Below are 24,267 nucleotides of genomic sequence, written 5' to 3' on the forward strand. Positions count from 1 at the left end.
ACCGTTGTCCGTCAAAAAAATAGGAAAGTCAATGGGTCCGCAGAAAATCACGGAAAACGGAACGGACACGGATGCACACAACGGTCGTGTGCATGAGGCCTAACACTGATTTAAATTAGTTGTGCAGTTGCACAGTCCATCCCAAGATCCAGCAGACATCAGACTTGAGAGACATACTGGTATGTTGGGTGGTCTGATGGCCAGCATATTTAAAGGATGCGTGTGCAATACATGGGTGGCAGAATAGCCTGAATGACCCCTTTAAGAATGTATCATATATGAATCATGTCTTGATAGCATCTTCCTTTTTATTTCCTAATCAAGAAAGAATGATAGTGACCTGTAATCCGGCATCCTGTCTCTTAATAATCTACAGCCATAAAAAGAATTTAAACAACAAAAATTAAACCACAAAAAATATTATGAAATTGAAAAGATTTTATTTTATCACCTATCTCCTAGACATACTGTAGAAATAATTCACAGTGTTGTGAAACTGTAAATATGTCAGTAAAACCCAAGTCTTCTGTGATTAAGGTACTTGGCTTGTTGTCTTCACATTTTCAAGAAATTCAGCTCCTAAAGGAAAAGATGATTTGCATTAGTGTTCAATAACCTTTTTAACCAATTTGCAGAATGTTACATAGTTTCATAGTTAGTATAGTTAAAACATTTTTAATATGTCTATCAAGTTCAACCAATGGATAAGTGGGGATGAAAAATAGGGAAGGTGTAAGACACTCTCCTGTTTCGCAGTCTACTGGGGCCCCCAGGAATTCTCGTGGGGCTTGGCCTGCGGGGGACCCTATTGGAGTAGCGGGACAGGTCACGCATGTGCCTGCGGATTCTTCGATCCAGACTCCTTTGCGGATGGACGCGGTTCCGGCGTCCGTGCCGACGCGAACGCGTATCCATGCTGGGCCGCTTGAACGTCCGCGTGCATGCTTGAGAGGAGGTTCGCAAAGGGTTACGAGGCCGAACGTACGCGCATCTTATTCGCTACTCTGGCCTCTGACGAGGAATATACCTGTACATAAACTCTAGTAAATTAGAGGGCAGGCATGGGTTAAGTGATCAATGACCAACCAAGGCCGTACAAGTGTCAGTTATTAGGATAATCGTATGGCCTATGAGGAATAGACAAATGGCACTCTGTGATTAACTAGCAGGTGTTTAAGAGGTGATCTCCCTGGCTGGTGAGTGCCCACTGTTGTTTTGACAACGCATGTGTTTGTTGTTGTTCACATTCTTCAAGGCTATCTGTGCATGACCTCTGACTTCCTCAATCCATCTCTAGAGACTGCCTGTGGGAAACTTCTATGCGGAACAGTTTGTCTCGTGTTGGACCTCGGATCAGACCCTGGAAATGTCTTGTCCCTAGGTACTATGTTACACGGACTATTTCTGTGCATATGAACTTTGGCCTGGTCTGGCTGTCCCTTGTGAGTTTTCCTGCACAAGTTATTATTTGGATTGATTACCTGCATATGATTTCTGGTCTGGACTGTACTGCCATCATTTAATAAAGCGTTTGCTCAGTAGAGACCTTCTTTCATGCCATGAGTGTATTATATGATGATCCGGACCGCACTCGTACTGCTGAGACCCAGCTGAAACATCTCCAACAAGGACGACGCCCAGTAGAGGAATTTGCTGCACAGTTCCGTCGCTGGGCCACTTTTAGCAACTGGGGGGATGCCGCTCTCCGGCACCGGTTCCGGTTGGAACTATCAGACCCTGTCAGAGACTTGTTATTTTCTCTACCATCCCCATCACTAGATGTGGCAATCCAGCAGGCAATCGACGCTGATCGTCGAATTCGGGAACATCGTCTGGAGCGGGCTTCTTGCCCAGCCTCATCCAGTCCATCTCCAAAACTGGGGTCCTCTCGTCTTACCCCTACTGAGAGGGCTCGTCGCCAAAACGAGGGTCTTTGCCTATATTGTGGAGGAGTTGGTCACCAGCTAAAGAGATGCCCATTACTCCTGCCGGGAAACGACAAAGCCTAGTGGAAATCGAGGAGAACCCACTAGGTGCTCTGCTGCCTTCTCTTAACCCCTTAAGGACCGGGCTCATTTTCACCTTAAGGACCAGGCCATTTTTTGCAAATCTGACCAGTGTCACTTTATGTGTGAATAACTTTAAAACGCTTTTACTTATCCAGGCGATTCTGAGATAGCTTTTTCATCACATGTTGTACTTCATGACATTGGCAAAATGAAGTAAAAAAAATTCATTTTTATTTATAAAAAAAAATACCAAATTTACCAAAAATTTGGAAAAATTAGCAAATTTCCAAGTTTCAATTTCTCTACTTCTATAATACATAGTAATACCTCCAAAAATAGTTATTAATTTACATTCCCCATATGTCTACTTCATGTTTGGATCATTTTGGGAATGCCATTTTATTTTTTGGGGACGTTACAAGGCTTAGAAGTTTAGAAGCAAATCTTGAAATTTTTCAGAAATTTTCCAAAACCCACTTTTTAAGGACCAGTTCAGGTCTGAAGTCACTTTGTGAGGCTTACATAATAGAAACCACTCAGAAATGCCCTCATTTTGGAAACTACACCCCTCAAGGTATTCAAAACTGATTTTACTAACTTTGTTAACACTTTAGGTGTTCCACAAGAGTTATTGGCAAAGAGAGATAAAATTTCAAAATTTACATTTTTGCCAAATTTTCCATTTTAATCCATTTTTTTCAGTAACAAAGCAAAGGTTAATAGCCAAACTAAACTTAATATTTATTGCCCTGATTCTGTAGTTTATAGAAACACCCCATATGTGGTTGTAAACTACTGTACGGGCACACAGCAGGGCGCAGAAGGAAAGGAACACCATATGGTTTCTGGAAGGCAGATTTTGCTGGACTGGTTTATTTACACCATGTCCCATTTGAAGCCCCCCTGATGCACCCCTAGAGTAGAAACTCCACAAAAATGACCACATTTTGGAAACTACACCCCTCAAGGTATTCAAAACTTTGTTAACCCTTTAGGTGTTCCACAAGAGTTATTGGCAAATGTAGATGAAATTTTAGAATTTAAATTTTTGAGCAAAGTTTCCATTTTAATCCATTTGTCCCATTTGAAGCCCCCCTGATGCACCCCTAAAGTAGAAACTCCACTAAAGTGACCCCATTTTGGAAACTACAGGATAAGGTGGCAGTTTAGTTGGGACTAATTTTAGGGTTCATATGATTTTTGGTTGCTGTATATTACATTTTTGTGAGGCAAGGTTGCAAAAAAGTTTGTAAAATCAGTTTTGAATACCTTTTATGGAGTTTCTATTCTAGGGGGGCTTCAAATGAGACATGGTGTCCAGAAAAATCTGCGTTCCAAAAACCATATGGCGCTCCTTTCCTCCTGCACCCTGCCGTTTGGCCATACAGCAATTTACGACCACATATAAGGTGTTTCTGAAAACTAACGAATCAGGGCAATAAATATAGAGTTTTGTTTGACTGTTGACCCTTGCTTTGTTAACGGCAAAAATTGATTAAAATAGGAAAATTTGGCAAAAAATAGCTGTTTTGGCACTTTTTTTTTAAAGGGTTTCTATCACCACATTTTCACCTATTTAACTGTCAGACACTAGCGATCTGCTAGTGTCTGCTCTACCTAACCATGCTATTGTAATCCCTTTCTGTGCAGCGGTTACCCTAAAAAACGTAGTTTTATTGGAATGCTAATGAGCCTCTAGGTTCTATGGGGGCGTCTTTTCAGCACCTAGAGGCTCCGTCCACTCACTATTTCTGCCGCCCAGCGCGCTCCAGCCCACCCCTCTCCTCTAGATTGACAGAGTCTTCTCTGCATCTCGGCCGAATTCTCACGCCTGCGCCGTGTGCTTCTGTATTCGGTGCAGGCGCAGTGACTGTCTCCCTGCGCTGGCATCTTCACTGCGCCTGCACCGATTACGGCGCAGGGAGCAGTCCAACAGTCACTGTGCCTGCGCCGAATACGGAAGCACATGGCGCAGGCGCGAGTGGGCTGTCAATCTAGAGGAGAGGGGCGGGCTGGAGCGCGCTGGGCGGCGGAAATAGTGAGTGGAGCCTCTAGGTGCTGAAAAGACGCCCCCATAGCACCTAGAGGCTCATTAGCATACCAATATAACTACGTTTTTTAGGGTAACCGCTGCACAGAAAGGGATTACAATAGCATGGTTAGGTAGAGCAGACACTAGCAGATCGCTAGTGTCTGACAGCTAAATAGGTGAAAATGTGGTGTTAGAAACTCTTTAATTAAAAAAAAAAAGCCTTTTTTTGTCACCTTACATCCCAAAAAGTGTAATAGCAAGCGATCAAAAAGTGATATGCAGTGCCAATAAAACCGTCCTCTCATCCCGGAAAAAATGAGCCCCTACTTAAGACAATCGGCTAAAAAGAAAATAAAAACTGACTCTCAGACTATGGAGATACTAAAATGTTTTTTTTTTTTTTTTTGCTTAAAAAAGGATATTCTAGTGTAAAACCTAAATCAATTTAAAAAAAGTAGACATATTAGGTATTGTCATGTCCGTAAGAATCTGCTCTATAAAAATAACACATGACCCAACCCCTCAGATGAGGATTTATATTCTAAACACGGCTAGATCAACCAATGACTGACTACAAAAGTGCTTCATTCATGAATTCACTCGTCCAGGTGAGTGCCCTCTCCTTCTGGACAATTCCTTATTCCACTACTCCGGCGCAATACAATGTCAATACCCCAAATATACCTAAACCAGGCACGGCTTGAGATCGAATTCTATATTCATCCCTTTAGGTTGAAGGGTGCCTAATCTGTATATCCATTCTATCTCTCTTCTATTTATTCGCATGACTGGGTCACCACCCCGCCAATGGGGTTTAACTAATTCTACTCCCATGAACTTCAAACCTCTAGGGTTCTTCTCATGGTGCTCCTTAAAATGCATAGACACACTATGGGTGGTTAGACCTTTTTTAATATTACGGATGTGTTCCTGTATTCTAACTTCCAGTTTTCTGAGGGTTCTTCCCACGTACTGGAGGCCACAAGGGCACTCCAGTACGTATATCACCCCTTCATTCTTACAGGACAGGCCCCCTTTCACTTTAAACTCTTGTCCATTTACTGTGGACTTTACTACCCCCATATGCTGCATTCTCTCTCTCAGGATTCTATTCTTTCAAAAAAGGTCTAACCACCCATACTGTCTCTATGCATTTTAAGGAGCACCATGAGAAGAACCCTAGAGGTTTGAAGTTCATGGGAGTAGAATTAGTTAAACCCCATTGGCGGGGTGGTGACCCAGTCATGCGAATAAATAGAAGAGAGATCGAATGGATATACAGATTAGGCACCCTTCAACCTAAACGGATGAAAATAGAATTCGATCTCAAGCTGTGCCTGGTTTAGGTATATTTGGGGTATTGACATTGTATTGTGCCGGAGTAGTGGAATAAGGAATTGTCCAGAAGGAGAGGGCACTCACCTGGACGAGTGAATTCATGAATGAAGCACTTTTGTAGTCAGTCATTGGTTGATCTAGCCGTGTTTAGAATATAACTCCCAAAGGGGAGAGTCAGCATGAAAAAACCATTGAGATTTTTTGTGGATTTTTTTTGTGAAAAAGAAAAAAGAAAAAAATTACATTTAAAAAAAAAAAATTTAAAAAGTTTGAAATTTTTTTGGGGTGAAAGTTTAATGTTCGATGGAGTGTATTTTATTTGCATTTTATTTATTTATTCTTTATGTATTTTATTTGGAAAGTGAGCACTTTGGAGAAATCCCTGGAGCAATTAGATTAGTAATGCAATCATCAGGTGTGCCATGTGGGGGGAAAGGGGTTAAATAGCCGCCTACCCTAGGCATGGTAGATTCTCGCCCCTGACGAAGCTTTATGTGAAACCCGGGTCGGGCTGTGCGGAAAGAATACTATCATATTGATATGCTGAATAACCTTTTTACTTCTGTGAGTATAATAAAACAGAAAGGTTTTACTGTGCCGGAGGTACTCTCACTATTGTGTGATTTATGACATCTTGCAGAAAAGCCTTTAACGATCCAGCATAGATTTGCTGAGCTTCAATCTGGGTTGAAGCACACCACTATCCAACTGAAGGGTGTCTGTCTTGAGCCAGAGAAAGTGATTACCTGCATTCCTGGAAAAACGCCTTGTGTGAACAAGGAGCAGCGCGGTCCCACTATATTAAAACTTTGCATTTGTGAAGAACCCACTTCATTTCGGGAGACCAGCAGCGCAAGTACCGTTAAAACCTAGTGACTCATTTTATTTCATTTTATTATTTTTATTGCATACCTGTATGGATGCATGTATATAGAGTGTATGGGTATCTATATGTACACATACAGTCGTGGCCAAAAGTTTTGAGAATGACACAAATATTAGTTTTCACAAAGTTTGCTGCTAAACTGCTTTTAGATCTTTGTTTCAGTTGTTTCTGTCATGTAGTGAAATATAATTACACGCACTTCATACGTTTCAAAGGCTTTTATCGACAATTACATGACATTTATGCAAAGAGTCAGTATTTGCAGTGTTGGCCCTTCTTTTTCAGGACCTCTGCAATTCGACTGGGCATGCTCTCAATCAACTTCTGGGCCAATTCCTGACTGATAGCAACCCATTCTTTCATAATCACTTCTTGGAGTTTGTCAGAATTAGTGGGTTTTTGTTTGTCCACCCGCCTCTTGAGGATTGACCACAAGTTCTCAACTCAATGGGATTAACCTCTTGCCGCAAACCTAACGCCGAAAGGCGTCATTGCGGCGGCTCTCCCAGGCTACGCTAACGCCGATTGGCGTCATCTCGCGTGAGCCGAGATTTCCTGTCAACGCGCGCACACTGGCGCGCGCGTTCACAGGAACGGAAGGTAAGAGAGTGGATCTCCAGCCTGCCAGCGGCGATCGTTCGCTGGCAGGCTGGAGATGCGATTTTTTTAACCCCTAACAGGTATACAGGGAGTGCAGAATTATTAGGCAAGTTGTATTTTTGAGGATTAATTTTATTATTGAACAACAACCATGTTCTCAATGAACCCAAAAAACTCATTAATATCAAAGCTGAATATTTTTGGAAGTAGTTTTTAGTTTGTTTTTAGTTTTAGCTATTTTAGGGGGATATCTGTGTGTGCAGGTGACTATTACTGTGCATAATTATTAGGCAACTTAACAAAAAACAAATATATACCCATTTCAATTATTTATTTTTACCAGTGAAACCAATATAACATCTCAACATTCACAAATATACATTTCTGACATTCAAAAACAAAACAAAAACAAATCAGTGACCAATATAGCCACCTTTCTTTGCAAGGACACTCAAAAGCCTGCCATCCATGGATTCTGTCAGTGTTTTGATCTGTTCACCATCAACATTGCGTGCAGCAGCAACCACAGCCTCCCAGACACTGTTCAGAGAGGTGTACTGTTTTCCCTCCTTGTAAATCTCACATTTGATGATGGACCACAGGTTCTCAATGGGGTTCAGATCAGGTGAACAAGGAGGCCATGTCATTAGATTTTCTTCTTTTATACCCTTTCTTGCCAGCCACGCTGTGGAGTACTTGGACGCGTGTGATGGAGCATTGTCCTGCATGAAAATCATGTTTTTCTTGAAGGATGCAGACTTCTTTCTGTACCACTGCTTGAAGAAGGTGTCTTCCAGAAACTGGCAGTAGGACTGGGAGTTGAGCTTGACTCCATCCTCAACCCGAAAAAGCCCCACAAGCTCATCTTTGATGATACCAGCCCAAACCAGTACTCCACCTCCCCCTTGCTGGCGTCTGAGTCGGACTGGAGCTCTCTGCCCTTTACCAATCCAGCCACGGGCCCATCCATCTGGCCCATCAAGACTCACTCTCATTTCATCAGTCCATAAAACCTTAGAAAAATCAGTCTTGAGATATTTCTTGGCCCAGTCTTGACGTTTCAGCTTGTGTGTCTTGTTCAGTGGTGGTCGTCTTTCAGCCTTTCTTACCTTGGCCATGTCTCTGAGTATTGCACACCTTGTGCTTTTGGGCACTCCAGTGATGTTGCAGCTCTGAAATATGGCCAAACTGGTGGCAAGTGGCATCTTGGCAGCTGCACGCTTGACTTTTCTCAGTTCATGGGCAGTTATTTTGCGCCTTGGTTTTTCCACACGCTTCTTGCGACCCTGTTGACTATTTTGAATGAAACGCTTGATTGTTCGATGATCACGCTTCAGAAGCTTTGCAATTTTAAGAGTGCTGCATCCCTCTGCAAGATATCTCACTATTTTTGACTTTTCTGAGCCTGTCAAGTCCTTCTTTTGACCCATTTTGCCAAAGGAAAGGAAGTTGCCTAATAATTATGCACACCTGATATAGGGTGTTGATGTCATTAGACCACACCCTTTCTCATTACAGAGATGCACATCACCTAATATGCTTAATTGGTAGTAGGCTTTCGAGTCTATACAGCTTGGAGTAAGACAACATGCACAAAGAGGATGATGTGGTCAAAATACTCATTTGCCTAATAATTCTGCACGCAGTGTATTAGCCGCTGTTTTGATAACAGCGTCTAATATACCTGCTACCTGGTCCTCTGGTGGTCCCTTTTGTTTGGATCGACCACCAGAGGACACAGGTAGCTCAGTAATATGTAGCACCAAGCACCACACTACACTACACCCCCCTGTCACTTATTAACCCCTTATTCACCCCTGATCACCCCATATAGACTCCCTGATCCCCCCCTGTCATTGATCACCCCCCTGTCATTGATCACCCCCTTGTAAGGCTCCATTCAGACGTCCGTATGATTTTTACGGATCCACTGATATATGGATCGGATCCGCAAAACACATACGGACGTCTGAATGGAGCCTTACAGGGGGGTGATCAATGACGGGGGTGATTACCCCATATAGACTCCCTGATCACCCCCCTATCATTGATCACCCCCCTGTAAGGCTCCATTTAGACGTCCGTATGATTTTTACGGATCCACTGATACATGGATCGGATCCGCAAAACACATACGGATGTCTGAATGGAGCCTTACAGGGGGGTGATCAATGACGGGGGTGATCACCCCATATAGACTCCCTGATCACCCCCCTGTCATTGATCACCCCCCTGTCATTGATCACCCCCCTGTAAGGCTCCATTCAGACGTCCGTATGATTTTTACGAATCCACTGATACATGGATCGGATCCGCAAAACACATACGGACATCTGAATGGAGCCTTACAGGGGGTGATCAATGACAGGGGGGTGATCACCCCATATAGACTCCCTGATCACCCCCCTGTCATTGATCACCCCCCTGTAAGGCTCCATTCAGATGTCCGTATGTGTTTTGCGGATCCGATCCATCTATCCGTGGATCCGTAAAAAACATACGGACGTCTGAATGGAGCCTTACAGGGGGGGTGATCACCCCATATAGACTCCCTGATCACCCTCCTGTCATTGATCACCCCCCTGTCATTGATCACCCCCCTGTAAGGCTCCATTCAGATGTCCGTATGTGTTTTGCGGATCCGATCCATGTATCCGTGGATCCGTAAAATCATACGGACGTCTGAATGGAGCCTTACAGGGGGGTGATCAATGACAGGGGGGTGATCACCCCATATAGACTCCCTGATCACCCCCCTGTCATTGATCACCCCCCTGTAAGGCTCCATTCAGACATTTTTTTGGCCCAAGTTAGCGGAAATTTTTTATTTATTTTTTTTCTTACAAAGTCTCATATTCCACTAACTTGTGCCAAAAAATAAAATCTCACATGAACTCACCATTCCCCTCACGGAATCCAAATGCGTAAAATTTTTTTGACATTTAGATTCCAGACTTCTTCTCACGCTTTAGGGCCCCTAAAATGCCAGGGCATTATAAATACCCCACATGTGACCCCATTTTGGAAAGAAGACACCCCAAGGTATTCGCTGAGGGGCATATTGAGTCCATGAAAGATTGAAAATTTTGTCCCAAGTTAGCGGAAAGGGAGACTTTGTAACAAAAAACAAAAAAAAATCAATTTCCGCTAACTTGTGGCAAAAAAAAAAAATTTCACCGGCCTTTCGGATTTCACCGGCCATTTTTTACAGACTTTGATTTCAAACTACTTCTCACGCATTCAGGCCCCTAAAATGCCAGAGCAGTATAACTACCCCACAAGTGACCCCATTTTGGAAAGAAGACACCCCCAGGTATTTCGTGATGGGCATAGTGAGTTCATGGAAGTTTTTATTTTTTGTCACAAGTTAGTGGAATATGAGACTTTGTAAGAAAAAAAATAAAATCAGCATTTTCCGCTAACTTGTGACAAAAAATAAAAAATTCTAGGAACTCGCCATGCCCCTCACGGAATACCTTGGGGTGTCTTCTTTCCAAAATGGGGTCACTCGTGGGGTAGTTATACTGCTCTGGCATTTTAGGGGCCCAAATGCGTGCAAAGTAGTTTGAAATCAAAATGTGTAAAAAATGGCCGGTGAAATCCTAAAGGTGCTCTTTGGAATGTGGGCCCCTTTGCCCACCTAGGCTGCAAAACAGTGTCACACATGTGGTATTGCCGTACTCAGGAGAAGTTGGGGAATGTGTTTTGGGGTGTCATTTTACATATACCCATGCTGGGTGAGATAAATATCTTGGTCAAATGCCAACTTTGTATAAAAAAATGGGAAAAGTTGTCTTTTGCCGAAATATTTCTCTCACCCAGCATGGGTATATGTAAAAAGACACCCCAAAACACATTGCCCAACTTCTCCTGAGAATGGCGATACCAGATGTGTGACACTTTTTGGCAGCCTAGGTGGGCAAAGGGGCCCACATTCCAAAGAGCCCCTTTAGGATTTCACCGGCCATTTTTTACAGATTTTGATTTCAAACTACTTACCACACATTTGGGCCCCTAGAATGCCAGGGCAGTATAACTACCCCACAAGTGACCCCATTTTGGAAAGAAGACACCCCAAGGTATTTTGTGATGGGCATAGTGAGTTCATGGAAGTTTTTATTTTTTGTCACAAGTTAGTGGAATATGAGACTTTGTAAGGAAAAAAAAAAAAAAATCATCATTTTCCGCTAACTTGTGACAAAAAATAAAAAGTTCTATGAACTCACTATGCCCATCAGCGAATACCTTAGGGAGTCTACTTTCCGAAATGGGGTCATTTGTGGGGTGTTTGTACTGTCTGGCCATTGTAGAACCTCAGAAAACATGACAGGTGCTCAGAAAGTCAAAGCTGCTTCAAAAAGGGGAAATTCACATTTTTGTACCATAGTTTGTAAACGTTATAGCTTTTACCCAAACCATTTTATTTTTACCCAAACATTTTTTTTTATCAAAGACATGTAGAACAATAAATTTAGAGAAAAAATTATATATGGATGTCGTTTTTTTTGCAAAATTTTACAACTGAAAGTGAAAAATGTCATTTTTTTGCAAAAAAATCGGAAAATTTCTATTAATAACAAAAAATGTCAGCAGCAATGAAATACCACCAAATGAAAGCTCTATTAGTGAGAAGAAAAGGAGGAAAAATTCATTTGGGTGGTAAGTTGCATGACCGAGCAATAAACCGCTAAAGTTGTGGAGTGCCGATTTGTAAAAAAGGGCCTGGTCACTAGGGGGGTATAAACCTGTGGTCCTTAAGTGGTTAAGATCTGGGGAGTTTCCAGGCCACGGACCCAAAAGTCAACGTTTTGGTCCCCGAGCCACTTAGTTATTACTTTTGCCTTATGGCACGGTGCTCCATCGTGCTGGAAAATGCATTGTTCTTCACCAAACTGTTGTTGGATTGTTGGAAGAAGTTGCTGTTGGAGGGTGTTTTGGTACCATTCTTTATTCATGGCTGTGTTTTTGGGCAAAATTTTGAGTGAGCCCACTCCCTTGGATGAGAAGCAATCCCACACATGACACAGGACTGATGGTAGCGCTCACCTTTTCTTCTCCGGACAAGCCTTTTTCCAGATGCCCCAAACAATCGGAAAGAGGCTTCATCTGAGAATATGACTTTGCCCCAGTTCTCAGCAGTCCATTCAACAAACTTTCTGCAGAAGATCAATCGTTCCCTGATGTTTTTTTTGGAGAGAAGTGGCTTCTTTGCTGGCCTTCTTGACACCAGGCCATCTTCCAAAAGTCTTCGCCTCACTGTGCGTGCAGATGCGCTCACACCTGCCTGCTGCCATTCCTGAGCAAGCTCTGCACTGGTGGCACTCCGATCCCGCAGCTGAATCCTCTTTAGGAGACGATCCTGGCGCTTGCTGGACTTTCTTGGACGCCCTGAAGCCTTCTTAACAAGAATTGAACCTCTTTCCTTGAAGTTCTTGATTATCCTATAAATTTGTTGATTGAGGTGCAATCTTAGTAGCCACAATATCCTTGCCTGTGAAGCCATTTTTATGCAATGCAATGATGGCTGCACGCGTTTCTTTGCAGGTCACCATGGTTAACAATGGAAGAACAATGATTTCAAGCATCACCCTCCTTTTAACATGTCAAGTCTGCCATTTTAACCCAATCAGCCTGACAATAAATCACAGAAAAAATGCACCAAACGGATATGCCACTGACTATACTGGCTAGTCATAAATGCAGATATTAAAAGCTAAGACTTTCGCCAATATATTCCTGTCAGGAAAATATCGGAGCCCATCATTGCACCACGTCACGGTCACTCAGCATGGCAAAGGGTCCTACCACTACGCTACCTATGGTGTGAACACGGTCTGAAGGCGATGTAATCCAGCTCGCAGCCAGGCTTCCACACAAACGCCTAGCAGGACAATTAGTGCAATGTGAACAAAGCCAAGACTGCAAGCCACGCCCATATCAGACCCTGTGATGGAGGTTACCAGGTGCAAAAGAGTGTTTGAATGCCAGGTAACGGCACATACACTACATATAAAACAAGACAAAAACACAGAAATATAGTGCCAATACTGGAGGAGCGGCTCAACCCCTAACACTGTAGCGTGTTTTACATTGGGGGAGCAGCCCCACCGCATGTGGACCGCAGCAAACGACTATCCCCAGCAAAAAATGCATACGGTGGAGGATGTCGGCGTGGTCCACATGCACCACAAGGGCATCCTACACAAAACGGAGCATTGTGCGGATGTAAATACAATCATATAAATCACAGAAAAAACTGTTGATATATACAGACTGTTCCTCTACATAACGCACGGCCATTCTATGGTTCACGGACCATATGCACTTCTAAAAAATCTACTTTAGACATTATAATATCTATTCAGCCTCCTCTTACCATACTTCACTTCACCCAGGTGAGTGGTGCCCATTTTGTGGATGGGTTCTTTTTGGGGGATTTTCCCCTTTGCTTTATCACGGGCAAGCTGCCACCCTCTTCTCCCGATGATGATGAAGCCCCTAATTCACGCAGCTCCCAGGTGCGATCAGTTACATAATCGAGTACTGTCTGCACGTCACTGATGTCCTCCTCAACGGTCTCTGGGTCAGGAGCCTGACTGCTCGCAACGCCAACTCCCACGCCACTCTCCTCATCACTACTTGCCCGCCTACCGGAGGAAGCAGCGGATGTCTCCTCCATATCTTAGCTGGCCAGTAGCTGCTGACTCCTCTAGTAGCTCGTCCTCTCTGTATTGTGGAGCTAAGCCCACAACATATAATACTTCTCTGGCTGAGGGAACAGAAAAGGATAGGTGAGGGCACAGGGCCTGCTCTCGGGCCTTGCCAACTAAGGGTTGTGTCTGACAAACCCACTGACTCTTGGCTGGGGGTCTCTGATGTCACTTGGGACGAAGTGGATGACAGAGTCAACCATTCAAGAACTGCTGGGTTGCTGGTGAAGACACGACCGCTAGATGACACTGGGAGTTCAGGCCTCTCATTGCGACACCTGCTGCAACGCCCCCTTTTTCTGCTGCCACCTGTGCCAGAAATGCTTAGGCCTCTGCCACTCCCCTGTGCAGGGCCTTGCACTTCTCTGTCTGACATACTGTTAGATCAAATAAATAAAAAGGAAATTAATACACCCCAAAAACGTCTGTAATTTTCTCACTTTACCACACAACGGCTAAAAAGCCCTTTTTTTCCCACTAATACAAGCCAAAAAATGCTTTAGAACATATAACTGCACCGCACAAGGGCAAATGAGACGTATAAATATTTCCTTGTAATAAACCCTGTTAATGTCTGTATCAAACAGAACTTGCACCCCAATAACAAGAACGGTTTGCTGGAATTACAGAGCTGTATAATGGCAATTTGGAGCCGCAGTCAGTGCAGCAAGGTGTAATAGGATTGTTCCTATTACCCAGGCTGTAAACTCCCCTCCTGAACCCTGTTCTGCTTCAATACTGTGGAATGATTCCTCCCTATCCTTTCCCTGAACTTCTATACAGCAAAATAAAAGTTTTAAAGTCTTTTCTAACACTGTCCCTAGTAGGATTGTTTTAGGAATCGAACTTTCGATACCCAATCAATACTTTTATCCCGGTATCGATAGGATACCAGGATTTGTCTTTTATCGATACTAGGCTGTGCTACTGCCCAGTATCAGAGAATATGGATCGCGCTGCTCTCAGCAGCACAGGGAAGAAGGAAGCAGTCTCTCCCTCCCCCCATGCTGCTGCCGCTGCCTCCAATGAGAGGGGATGTGGCCACTAATTATAACTAACGTCTAATACATTACAAATGCAGGCAGCGGCAGAAACACATTGCCGGCACTCTACTTTTGACAGGGTGCTGCGATCAGCGGCAATTGACCCCTCAGATGCCGCACCTGAGGGGTTAACTGCCGCTGATCGCAGCGCCCTGTCAGAGGTCGGGTGCCGGCAATGTGTTTCTGCTGCCGGCTAATGTAAAAGAAAAAAAAGCGGAATGCACGCTGCTTTTTATGGCGTTTTATTCTTTTTGCGTGGTATCGAATGGTATCGAGTATCGCAATACTTTTTTATGAAAAGCCAAAAAAGGGGGTCAGTCAGCACATACCAAACCGCAGTAGCACATTGCTATGGCAGGGAACAACATTAAAAGACAGAAACATGCAATGCGACAATAAACTGCAATATAAAGTACAAAATTGCGTAATAATAACAAGTGCTACACTATAAGTGCGAGATACTTGGCAAATCGTTTTGTACGAAATTATTTGAGCCCGTCTGCCGAGCGTCAAGGCGATCTCTGTTAGACGGGTTCCTACGCTAAATTCTACCTGTTAGGTGCCATAACGGCTACCATACACTTCAGGGAGTGTAGGTTCCACGTACCTGCATTGAATACTACCTGTTAGGTGCCATGACGGCTACCATACACTTCAGGGAGTGCAGGTTACACAGCAGGCCCACTCCACGACACCACCGGCGCCAAACGGCTACCAAGGATTGCAGTGAGAGTCCACAAACTATCTCACTCCTGGTGCCATGGCTTCAGTGAGTGAGGGGAGCAGGCCTGACTATGTACTAACACTAATTAAAATCAGCCTATAGGGCAAACAGGATGGTCAGGAGTGCATGACTGAGGAGGCAGCCACACCTCCAGTACAAACTGCAAAGAAAGCCAAAAAAGGGGGTCAGTCAGCACATACCAAACCGCAGTAGCACATTGCTATGGCAGGGAACAACATTAAAAGACAGAAACATGCAATGCGACAATAAACTGCAATATAAAGTACAAAATTGCGTAATAATAACAAGTGCTACACTATAAGTGCGAGATACTTGGCAAATCGTTTTGTACAAAATTATTTGAGCCCGTCTGCCGAGCGTCAAGGCGATCTCGCACTTATAGTGTAGCACTTGTTATTACGCAATTTTGTACTTTATATTGCAGTTTATTGTCGCATTGCATGTTTCTGTCTTTTCTGTCTTTTAATACTTTTTTATGGTATCGAAAACGAATCAAAATTTTGGTATCGAAACAACCCTAGTCACTAGCGTCTGCTGACTAGAGATGTCGCGAACATTAAATTTTCCGTTCGCGAAAGGCAAATTTTAAAACCCACAGGGACTCTTTCTGGCTACAATAGTGAATGAAAAGTTGTTTCAAGGGGACTAACACCTAGACTGTGGCATGCCGGAGGGGGATCCATGGCAAAACTCCCATGGAAAATTACGTAGTTGACGTAGGGGCGGGTTTTAATCCACAAAGGGCATAAATCATCTAACATTCCTAAATTGTTTGGAATAACATGCTTTAAAACATCAGGTATGATGTTGTATCGATCAGGTAGTGTAAGGGTTACGCCCGCTTCACAGTGACAGACCAAACTCCCCGTTTAACGCACCGCAAACAACCGCAAACAGTCCATTTGCACAACCGCAAACTCCCCATTTGCACAAGGTTGGATACCAAGCTAGCCATGTCCCGTTCCTTGTCCTCACTGACGTCATTGAAAGTCTCTTCCTCCACCCAGCCATGTACAACACCAAGGGTCCCCGAAAGGTGACAACAAGTCCCCTGGGATGCCTCCTCTTCTTCAGACTCCTCTCTCTGCGTTGCCGCAGGTCCAGCAATCGACGACGACAAGGCTGCTTCTGGTGGTGATGGTGACCACAACTCTTCTTCTTCATGCTCATCTACGGCCTGATCCAGCACTCTTCACAGGGACTGCTGCTCCAGAAAAAACGCATATGGGATGAGGTCGATGATGTTGCCTTGGGTTTGACTGACCAGGTTTGTCACCTCCGCAGAGGCTGTCCTCTTTTTTTTTTTATTAAAAAATCTGTTCTTACCAGTTTAATTTCTGTTTTGTCCCCTATCAGGGGCCGTTGTATGGAATAGATTTTAGGAACTGGGAGATGGAAAAAGGTGCTTGGTCGGTCCTCTTACTTCCAATTTGGGGCACTGCGCGTGCGCCGTGCAATGTACTATGCCACCCTATATGAGTGGTATGTTAAGTAGTACTATTCCTAAGAGTTTAATCCCTGTTATGTCCCCTATCAGGGGCCGGTGTATAGAATAGATTTTAGGAACCGGGAGATGGAAAAAGATGCTTGGTCGGTCCTCTTACTTCCAATTTGGGGCACTGCGCGTGCGCTGTGCAATGTACTGTGCCACCCTATATGAGTGGTATGTTAAGTAGTACTATTCCTATCAGTTTAATCCCTGTTACGTCCCCTATCAGGGGCCAGTGTATGGAATAGATTTTAGGAACCGGGAGATGGAAAAAGATACTTGGTTGGTCCTCTTACTTCCAATTTGGGGCACTGCGCGTGCGCCGTGCAATGTACTGTGCTACCCTATATAAGTGGTATGTTAAGTAGTACTATTCCTATTAGTTTAATCCCTGTTATGTCCCCTATCAGGGGCCGGTGTATGGAATAGATTTTAGGAACCGGGAGATGGAAAAAGAAGCTTGGTTGGTCCTCTTACTTCCAATTTGGGGCACTGCGCATGCGCCGTGCAATGTACTGTGCTACCCTATATGAGTGGTATGTTAAGTAGTACTATTCCTATCAGTTTAATCCCTGTTACGTCCCCTATCAGGGGCCGTGTATGGAATAGATTTTAGGAACCGGGAGATGGAAAAATGTAATTTGCCACCCTATATGAGTGGTGTGTTAAGTAGTACTATTCTTATCCCTGTTACGTCCCCTATCAGGGGACGTGTATCGAATAGTTTTTAGACAACCGCAAAGAGTTGTCAATAGTTGACACACTTATGACATAAATTTTATTCCTCTATGCGTCAATCTTGGTGTAGTGATGACTGTGCTCGTGCGCACTTTTGGGAGATTGCAGGCGATGGCGGTTTTTTCAAAGCCTATGGTCGTGCTGAGGTAGTTCAGTGACAGTTGAGTGACCCAGAAAACAATGATTCTGCAGTGTGGGCCCATTGTTGGCCTAGTAGGCTTCAATAATCACTTTAGATGATCACAAAGAAAATTCATGTTTTTCTATGCAAAATTATCCAGCCGATCGCTTTTGGTCTGTTCACAATGAAGCAACTGGGGTGTGCCAACATTGCCATTGCCAACACACTCCTAGAGGTTATCGCTTCATTGTGATACGCAAGCCCCTTCACCACAACAAGGTAACGGTCACGAAAGGGAATTGACACATGTATGTGCTTTTTTTGTTTGTTTTTGCAGCCACAGTGCAGCACCAGAGGCCAGAAAAATTAGGCATGTACAGATGCCTGAAAAACTAGGTATTGTTGCAGCCGCTGCTGTAGCAGCGGCCAGAAAAATTTATGTTTTCCAGGCAGAAAGTGCACTTAAACATTGCGGCTTGAACCCTAGTTGGTGGTGGAGAAGTCACGCAAGTCATCCAGCATGCAGATATTAAATACAGCAGTGTGTGGATAATTTTTAGCCCAAGGCATCTCATCAGGCCTTTTTTAGTCAAATGCATCCCCCACTGTCAGTCCCTTCGGGACCCATGCCTCATTCATCTTAATAAAGGTGAGGTAATCTAGACTCTTTTGACCTAGGCGACTTCTCTTCTCAGTGACAATACCTCCTGCTGTGCTGAAGGTCCTTTCTGACAGGACACTTTAAGCGGGGCAGGCCAGAAGTTCTATCGCAAATTGGGATAGCTCAGGCCACAGGTCAAGCCTGCACACCCAGTAGTCAAGGGGTTCATCGCTCCTCAGAGTGTCGATATCTGGAGTTAAGGCGAGGTAGTCTGCTACCTGTCGGTCGAGTCGTTCTCTGAGGGTGGACCCCGAAGGGCTGTGGCGATGCGTAGGACTTAAAAAGCTCTGCATGTCCTCCATCAACAACATGTCTGTAAAGCGTCCTGTCCTTGCCGGTGTGGTCATGGTAGGAGGAGGATTACTTTCACCTCTTCCTGTTAGATTCCCGTTGTGCTGATGACATCACCCTTATACGCTATGTAAAGCATACTTTTTAACTTGTTTTGGACTGCTGCATCCTTTCCGACTTCGGTAATTCAGTAACATTTCAGCCACTTATGCTTATACCGGGGTCTAGTAGCGTGGACACCCAGTACAGGTCGTTCTCCTTCAGCCTTTTTTATACGAGGGTCCCTCAACAGGCATGGACTGCATGAAAGACCCATTTGCACAAGGTTGGATGCCGAGCTACTCATGTCCCTTTCCTTGTCCTCACTGATCTTATTGAAGGTCTTTTCTTCCCCCCAGCCACGTACAACACCACGGGTACCAGATAGGTGACAAAGAGCATCCTGGGATGCCTGCTGTGGTTAGTCTTCCTCCTCCTCAAAGCCACATTCCTCCTTGACTTCTCTTCCTCAGGACTCTCTTCAGCGTTGCCGCAGGTCCAGCAAGCGTTGTGATAAGGCTGTTTCTGGTGTTGATGGTGACACAACTCTTCCTCTTCACGCTCATCTATGGCTGATCAGCACTCTCCAGGAAGAAAACAAATGGGATGATGTCGCTGATGGTGTCTTCGGTGCGACTGACTAGGTTTGTCACCTCCTCAAAAGGACGCATGAGCCTACAGGCATTGCGCATGAGCACCCAGTAACGTGGCAAAAAAATACCCAGCTCTGCAGAGGCTGTCCTAGCACCCCGGTCATACAAATACTCGTTGACGGCTTTTTCTTGTTGGAGCAGGCGGTCGAACATTAGGAGTGTTGAATTCCAACGTGTCGGGCTGTCGCAAATCAAGCGCCTCACTGGCATGTTGTTTCGACGCTGAATATCAGAAAAGTGCGCCATGGCCGTGTAGGAACGCCTGAAATGGCCACACACCTTCCTGGCCTGCTTGAGTACGTCCTGTAAGCCTGGGTACTTATGCACAAAGCGTTGTACGATCAGATTCAACACATGTGCCGTGCACGGCACATGTGTCAACTTGCCCAAATTCATGCCGCCAACAAATTGCTTCCGTTGTCACACACCACTTTGCCGATCTCCAGTTGGTGCGGAGTCAGCACTGATCCACCTGTGTGTTCAGGGCGGACAGGAGTGCTGGTCCGGTGTGACTCTCTGCTTTCAGGCAAGTCAACCCAAGACGGCGTGACACTGTCGTATCCGGGATGTGGAATAGCCCCTGGGGAGCTGGGGGGGTGCAGTTGATGTGGAGCAAGACGCAGACGAGGACTCAGCCGAGGAGGTTAGCGAAGAGGATGGAGTGGAGGGATTAGAGGAGAGGTGGCAGCTGGCCTGCTGCAAGTCGTGGCAGTGTCACCAACTCTCTGCAGAGCCACGCATTCCATGCTTGGCAGCCATCAGCAGGGTTTACTTATGCCGAGTGTACGTGATATACCTGCCTGACGTGCTTTGCAGACCAGGTATCTGTGGTCAGATGGACCCTTGCCCCAACACTGTGTGCCAGACATGCCATGACTTCCTTTTCCACAATAGAGTACAGGTTGGGGATTGCCTTTTGTGAAAAAAATATTCGGCCGGGTACCTTCCACTGCGGTGTCCCAATAGCTACAAATTTTTTGAAGGCCTCAGACTCCACCAGCTTGTATGGTAAAAGCTGGCGGGCTAAGAGTTCCGTCAAGCCAGCCGGGCAAGGGAGTGACTCTGTGACATTGGCTTCTTACGCTCAAACATTTCCTTGACAGACACCTGACTGTGGGCAGATGAGCAGGAACTGTTGAAGGTGAGAGGCGGAGTGGCGGATGGTTGAGAGGGGGCAAGGAGGACAGCAGTGGTTGACGTGGCTTAAGATGCTGGATCAGGAGGAGGATGGTGGCTTTGAGTTTGTGTGCTGCTTGTACTAATCATGTGTTGATCCCATAGGCATTTGTGATGTGAGATCATGTGCCTTCGCAAAGCAGTTGTACCTAGGTGGGTGTTGGACTTCCCACAGATCAGTTTCTTTTGGCACAGGTTGCAAATGGCATCGCTGTTATCAGAGGCAGACACACAAAAAAAATGCCACACTGCTGAGCTTTGCAATGACGGCATTCTGGTGGTGGCAACAGCATGCGTTGATTGGCGTACTGTCTGGCTGACCCTGGGTGCCGATACATGCTGTCTGACTGTGCCACTAGCTCCTTGCTACGACCTCCCCCTGCTTCCAACTCGTCTCCTCCTCCTCTCTGTCTCCCCATCTGAACTTTCCCCCTGTTCTTCTTCTCTTCGAGCGGGCACCCACGTGACATCCACGGACACATTGTCATCATCAACCGCTTCACTTGTATCTGACAACTCAGCAAAGGAAGCAGCAGCGGGTACAACATCATCATCATCACACCGTACGTCCATGTGTGTAATGCTGCCTGACTGAGACATATCCCTGTTATCTACATCCTCTGGCAATAATCGTTGCGCATCACTCATTTCTTCCAACTCATGTTTAAATAACTACTCTGACAGATCAAGTGAGGCAGCTGTGGTGCTAGTGTTGGTGGTGGCGGCAGGCGGGCGAGTGGTAACTTGAGAGGTGCCCGAAGCTGAGCTGGAGGAGGATGGTTCGTCAATGTTCCGAGTGGAAGCTGTAGAAGATTGGGTGTCCTGTATTAGCCAGTCAACTATGTCCTCAGAACTTTTTCGAGTTCAGGGTATGTGGCCTCTGAACACTGGGCATTATTCTAGGGCCAAAGGAAATCACAGCTCCACGACCACGACGGCCCCTGCGGGGTGGCCTGCTTCTGCCTGTCATTTTTTTTTAGATTAGTGGTACTATGCGTGCAAGGTACTGTGCCACCCGATATGAGTGGTGGGCAGTGGGCACAGTACACTCTGTGGGCCTGACACACACTGGCAGGCAACTGCAATTATATTACAGAGATTTTTTTTTTACTGTTTTAAATGCAAGCTACAGTGACACCAGATATGAGTAGTGGGCACAGTACACTCTGTGGGCCTGACACACGCTGGCAGACAACTGCAGTTTTATTACAGAGAAAAAATTGTTTTACTGTTTTAAATGCAAGCTACTGTGACACCAGATATGAGTGGTGGGCACTGGCAGTAGTGGGCACAGTACACGCTGTGGGCCTGACACACGCTGGCAGGCAACTGCAATTATATTACAGAGAAAAAATTGTTTTACTGTTTTAAATGCAAGCTACTGTGACACCAGATATGAGTGGTGGGCACTGGCAGTAGTGGGCACAGTACACGCTGTGGGCCTGACACACGCTGGCAGGCAACTGCAATTATATTACAGAGAAAAAATTGTTTTACTGTTTTAAATGCAAGCTACTGTGACACCAGATATGAGTGGTGGGCACTGGCAGTAGTGGGCACAGTACACGCTGTGGGCCTGACACACGCTGGCAAGCAACTGCAATTATATTACAGAGAGAAAAAAAAAGCTAACTGATGTACTAGCCCTAAAAAGGGCTTTTTGGGGTGCTGTCAGGATCCTTACAGCAGATCAGATGAGTCTTTGAGGACTGGAGTGAACACAGAACACTGGCCTAGCTAACGATTTCCCTATTAAATCAGCAGCAGCTGCACTCTCCCTGCTCTCACTAACACTGCAGCTTCCGAATGAATCTAAGATGGATGCTGTCCTTGCTTTTTGATAGGAGGTGGGAGGTTCTGGGAGGGAGGGTATGCTGCTGATTGGCTGGAATAAGTCTGCTGACTGTGAGGTACAGGGTCAAAGTTTGCTCAATGATGACGTATAGGGGGTGGACCAAACATCGCATATGTTCGCCCGCCGCGGCGAACGCGAACAAGCGATGTTCGCCGGCGAATAGTTCGGGACATCTCTACTGCTGACGTCTCTCCTTGCACTAAGCACACAGGAAAATGGTTGAAGCCAAGATGAGTAAGGAATAGGATGTCTTATAGCAAATGGTCTCAATAAGGAGTACAGACGGATATATTTTGAATAAAGGATTTGAAAAGAACCCCTCTTTGGATTTGGCTGCCTTCATCTTCTACCATTCTACAGGCGATCCTGGCTAGGAGGGTTTTGAGGGGTTCCTGGTGTCTTGAGTTTATCCAGTGAACCGCCCCCCCAGTGAAGTGAGTAAATGCTCATACATATACTAAATATACAAGTATATATCTTGATAATTGCATATTTGCGTTTTTTTGGCGCTTATTACTTGGGATACTAAATTGTTTGTTTGCCGTCTGTACTCATTATTGAGACCATTTGGCATAATATTCCTTACTTATTCCTTACTCGTCTATTCCTTACTCGTCTATTACATGCGCAGATTGTTATCCCCGTGGTACTTCCCATTAGCTGCCTACACCAATAATCTATTGAGTCAATTTACACTCTATTCATCTCTAACTTCTCCTGATCCACTGGCGCCTCCAGTTTCTCCTGTCTTTTGGTTGACTCCCTCAAGATTGGAATAACCCTCACTTCTTTTTTTCTCCTGAATCCAAGATAGCTGAGGGTATTTATAGGGCTATGACATCACAGAAATGGCTGGCTGCTGATTGGCTGCATGCATGGCATTATGGGTGTTCATACCTTCCCAATGTTCCTTACTCCATGTCCTCACACGTGCAGCAGCCATTTTAGGAAAAAATGTGATTCGTTATCACGAAGCGTGAGTAAATTCGGATTCGGTGCAAATCAAATTTTTACTGAAATTCGGATTGAATTCCACTTCGTCATCTCTAGCTGTTACCGTACTGACCCAGAGAATAAAGTTACCATGTTATTTATGTTGAAATGAATGCTGCAAAATGTATAACTTGAAAATTTGTTGTATTGCTGTTTTTTCCTGCCCCTTTCCCAGAAAACTTTAATAAAAGTCAATTAGTAAGTTAGATGTACCCCAAAATGATACAGTTAAAAACTACAACTTGTCCCGCAAAACACAAGTTCTCATACGGCTACATAGACAGAGAAATAAAAAAGTTATGGCTCTTGGAAGGCAATAAAGAAAAAATGAAAAAATAAAATCACTTGGTCAGTGAGGCCCAAAACTGTTAAGTTTTATTCTGCCAAAAATGTTCCCTATCAAGTGTTCATTACATTGAGATGCTTCAGCCCTGCCCCTCTGCTCTAACAGCGGCAGCATCCAACCAGAAGAGCACTACAGCTGTCACTCAGAGCAGAGGGGATGTGCTGTGAAGTAGCTCAATGCAGAGAGCACTTCACAATGAAGCTCTGCCGTGGGAGCAGAATCTGGAAGAAAAAAACTTCATACTTGCACTACTGATGAGAAAAGGTCCACAAAAGTTATGTTTTACTGTTCCCCCTACCTAATATTGTAGGCAGTTTAGCATGGGCAAAACCGCTGACAGAATCCCTTCAACGTAGATGTTTAACTACTTCTAAAATTCTGACACTTTGATTTGCTTTGTACCTTTCCAAACAAGCCTTCATCGTTTCTAATTTTCTTCAGCACTGCCAAGCCTAGACAACAGAAAGGCCTGGAGTGCTAAAGCTTTTCTGATAAATCCCTGGTCCTGTCAATCAAGAAAAAGAGAGGGTCTGGCAGAGGAA

General features: G+C 44.8%; 1 protein-coding gene across 1 annotated transcript in view; it reads right to left on the reverse strand.

Annotated features, from left to right (window-relative positions):
- Window positions 1-424: 424 nt before the first annotated feature.
- The window catches only part of CACNA1S (calcium voltage-gated channel subunit alpha1 S), a 1,092,054-nt gene continuing 1,068,211 nt past the window's right edge, over window positions 425-24,267 (reverse strand). Inside the window, 1 exon segment of the mRNA XM_040424151.1 lies at window positions 425-579. Within this exon segment, the coding sequence (XP_040280085.1) occupies window positions 556-579 (24 nt within the window). The 3' untranslated portion in view covers window positions 425-555.

Source organism: Bufo bufo, chromosome 3 (assembly GCF_905171765.1).
Source record: "Bufo bufo chromosome 3, aBufBuf1.1, whole genome shotgun sequence".
NCBI classification, from domain to species: Eukaryota; Metazoa; Chordata; class Amphibia; order Anura; family Bufonidae; genus Bufo; species Bufo bufo.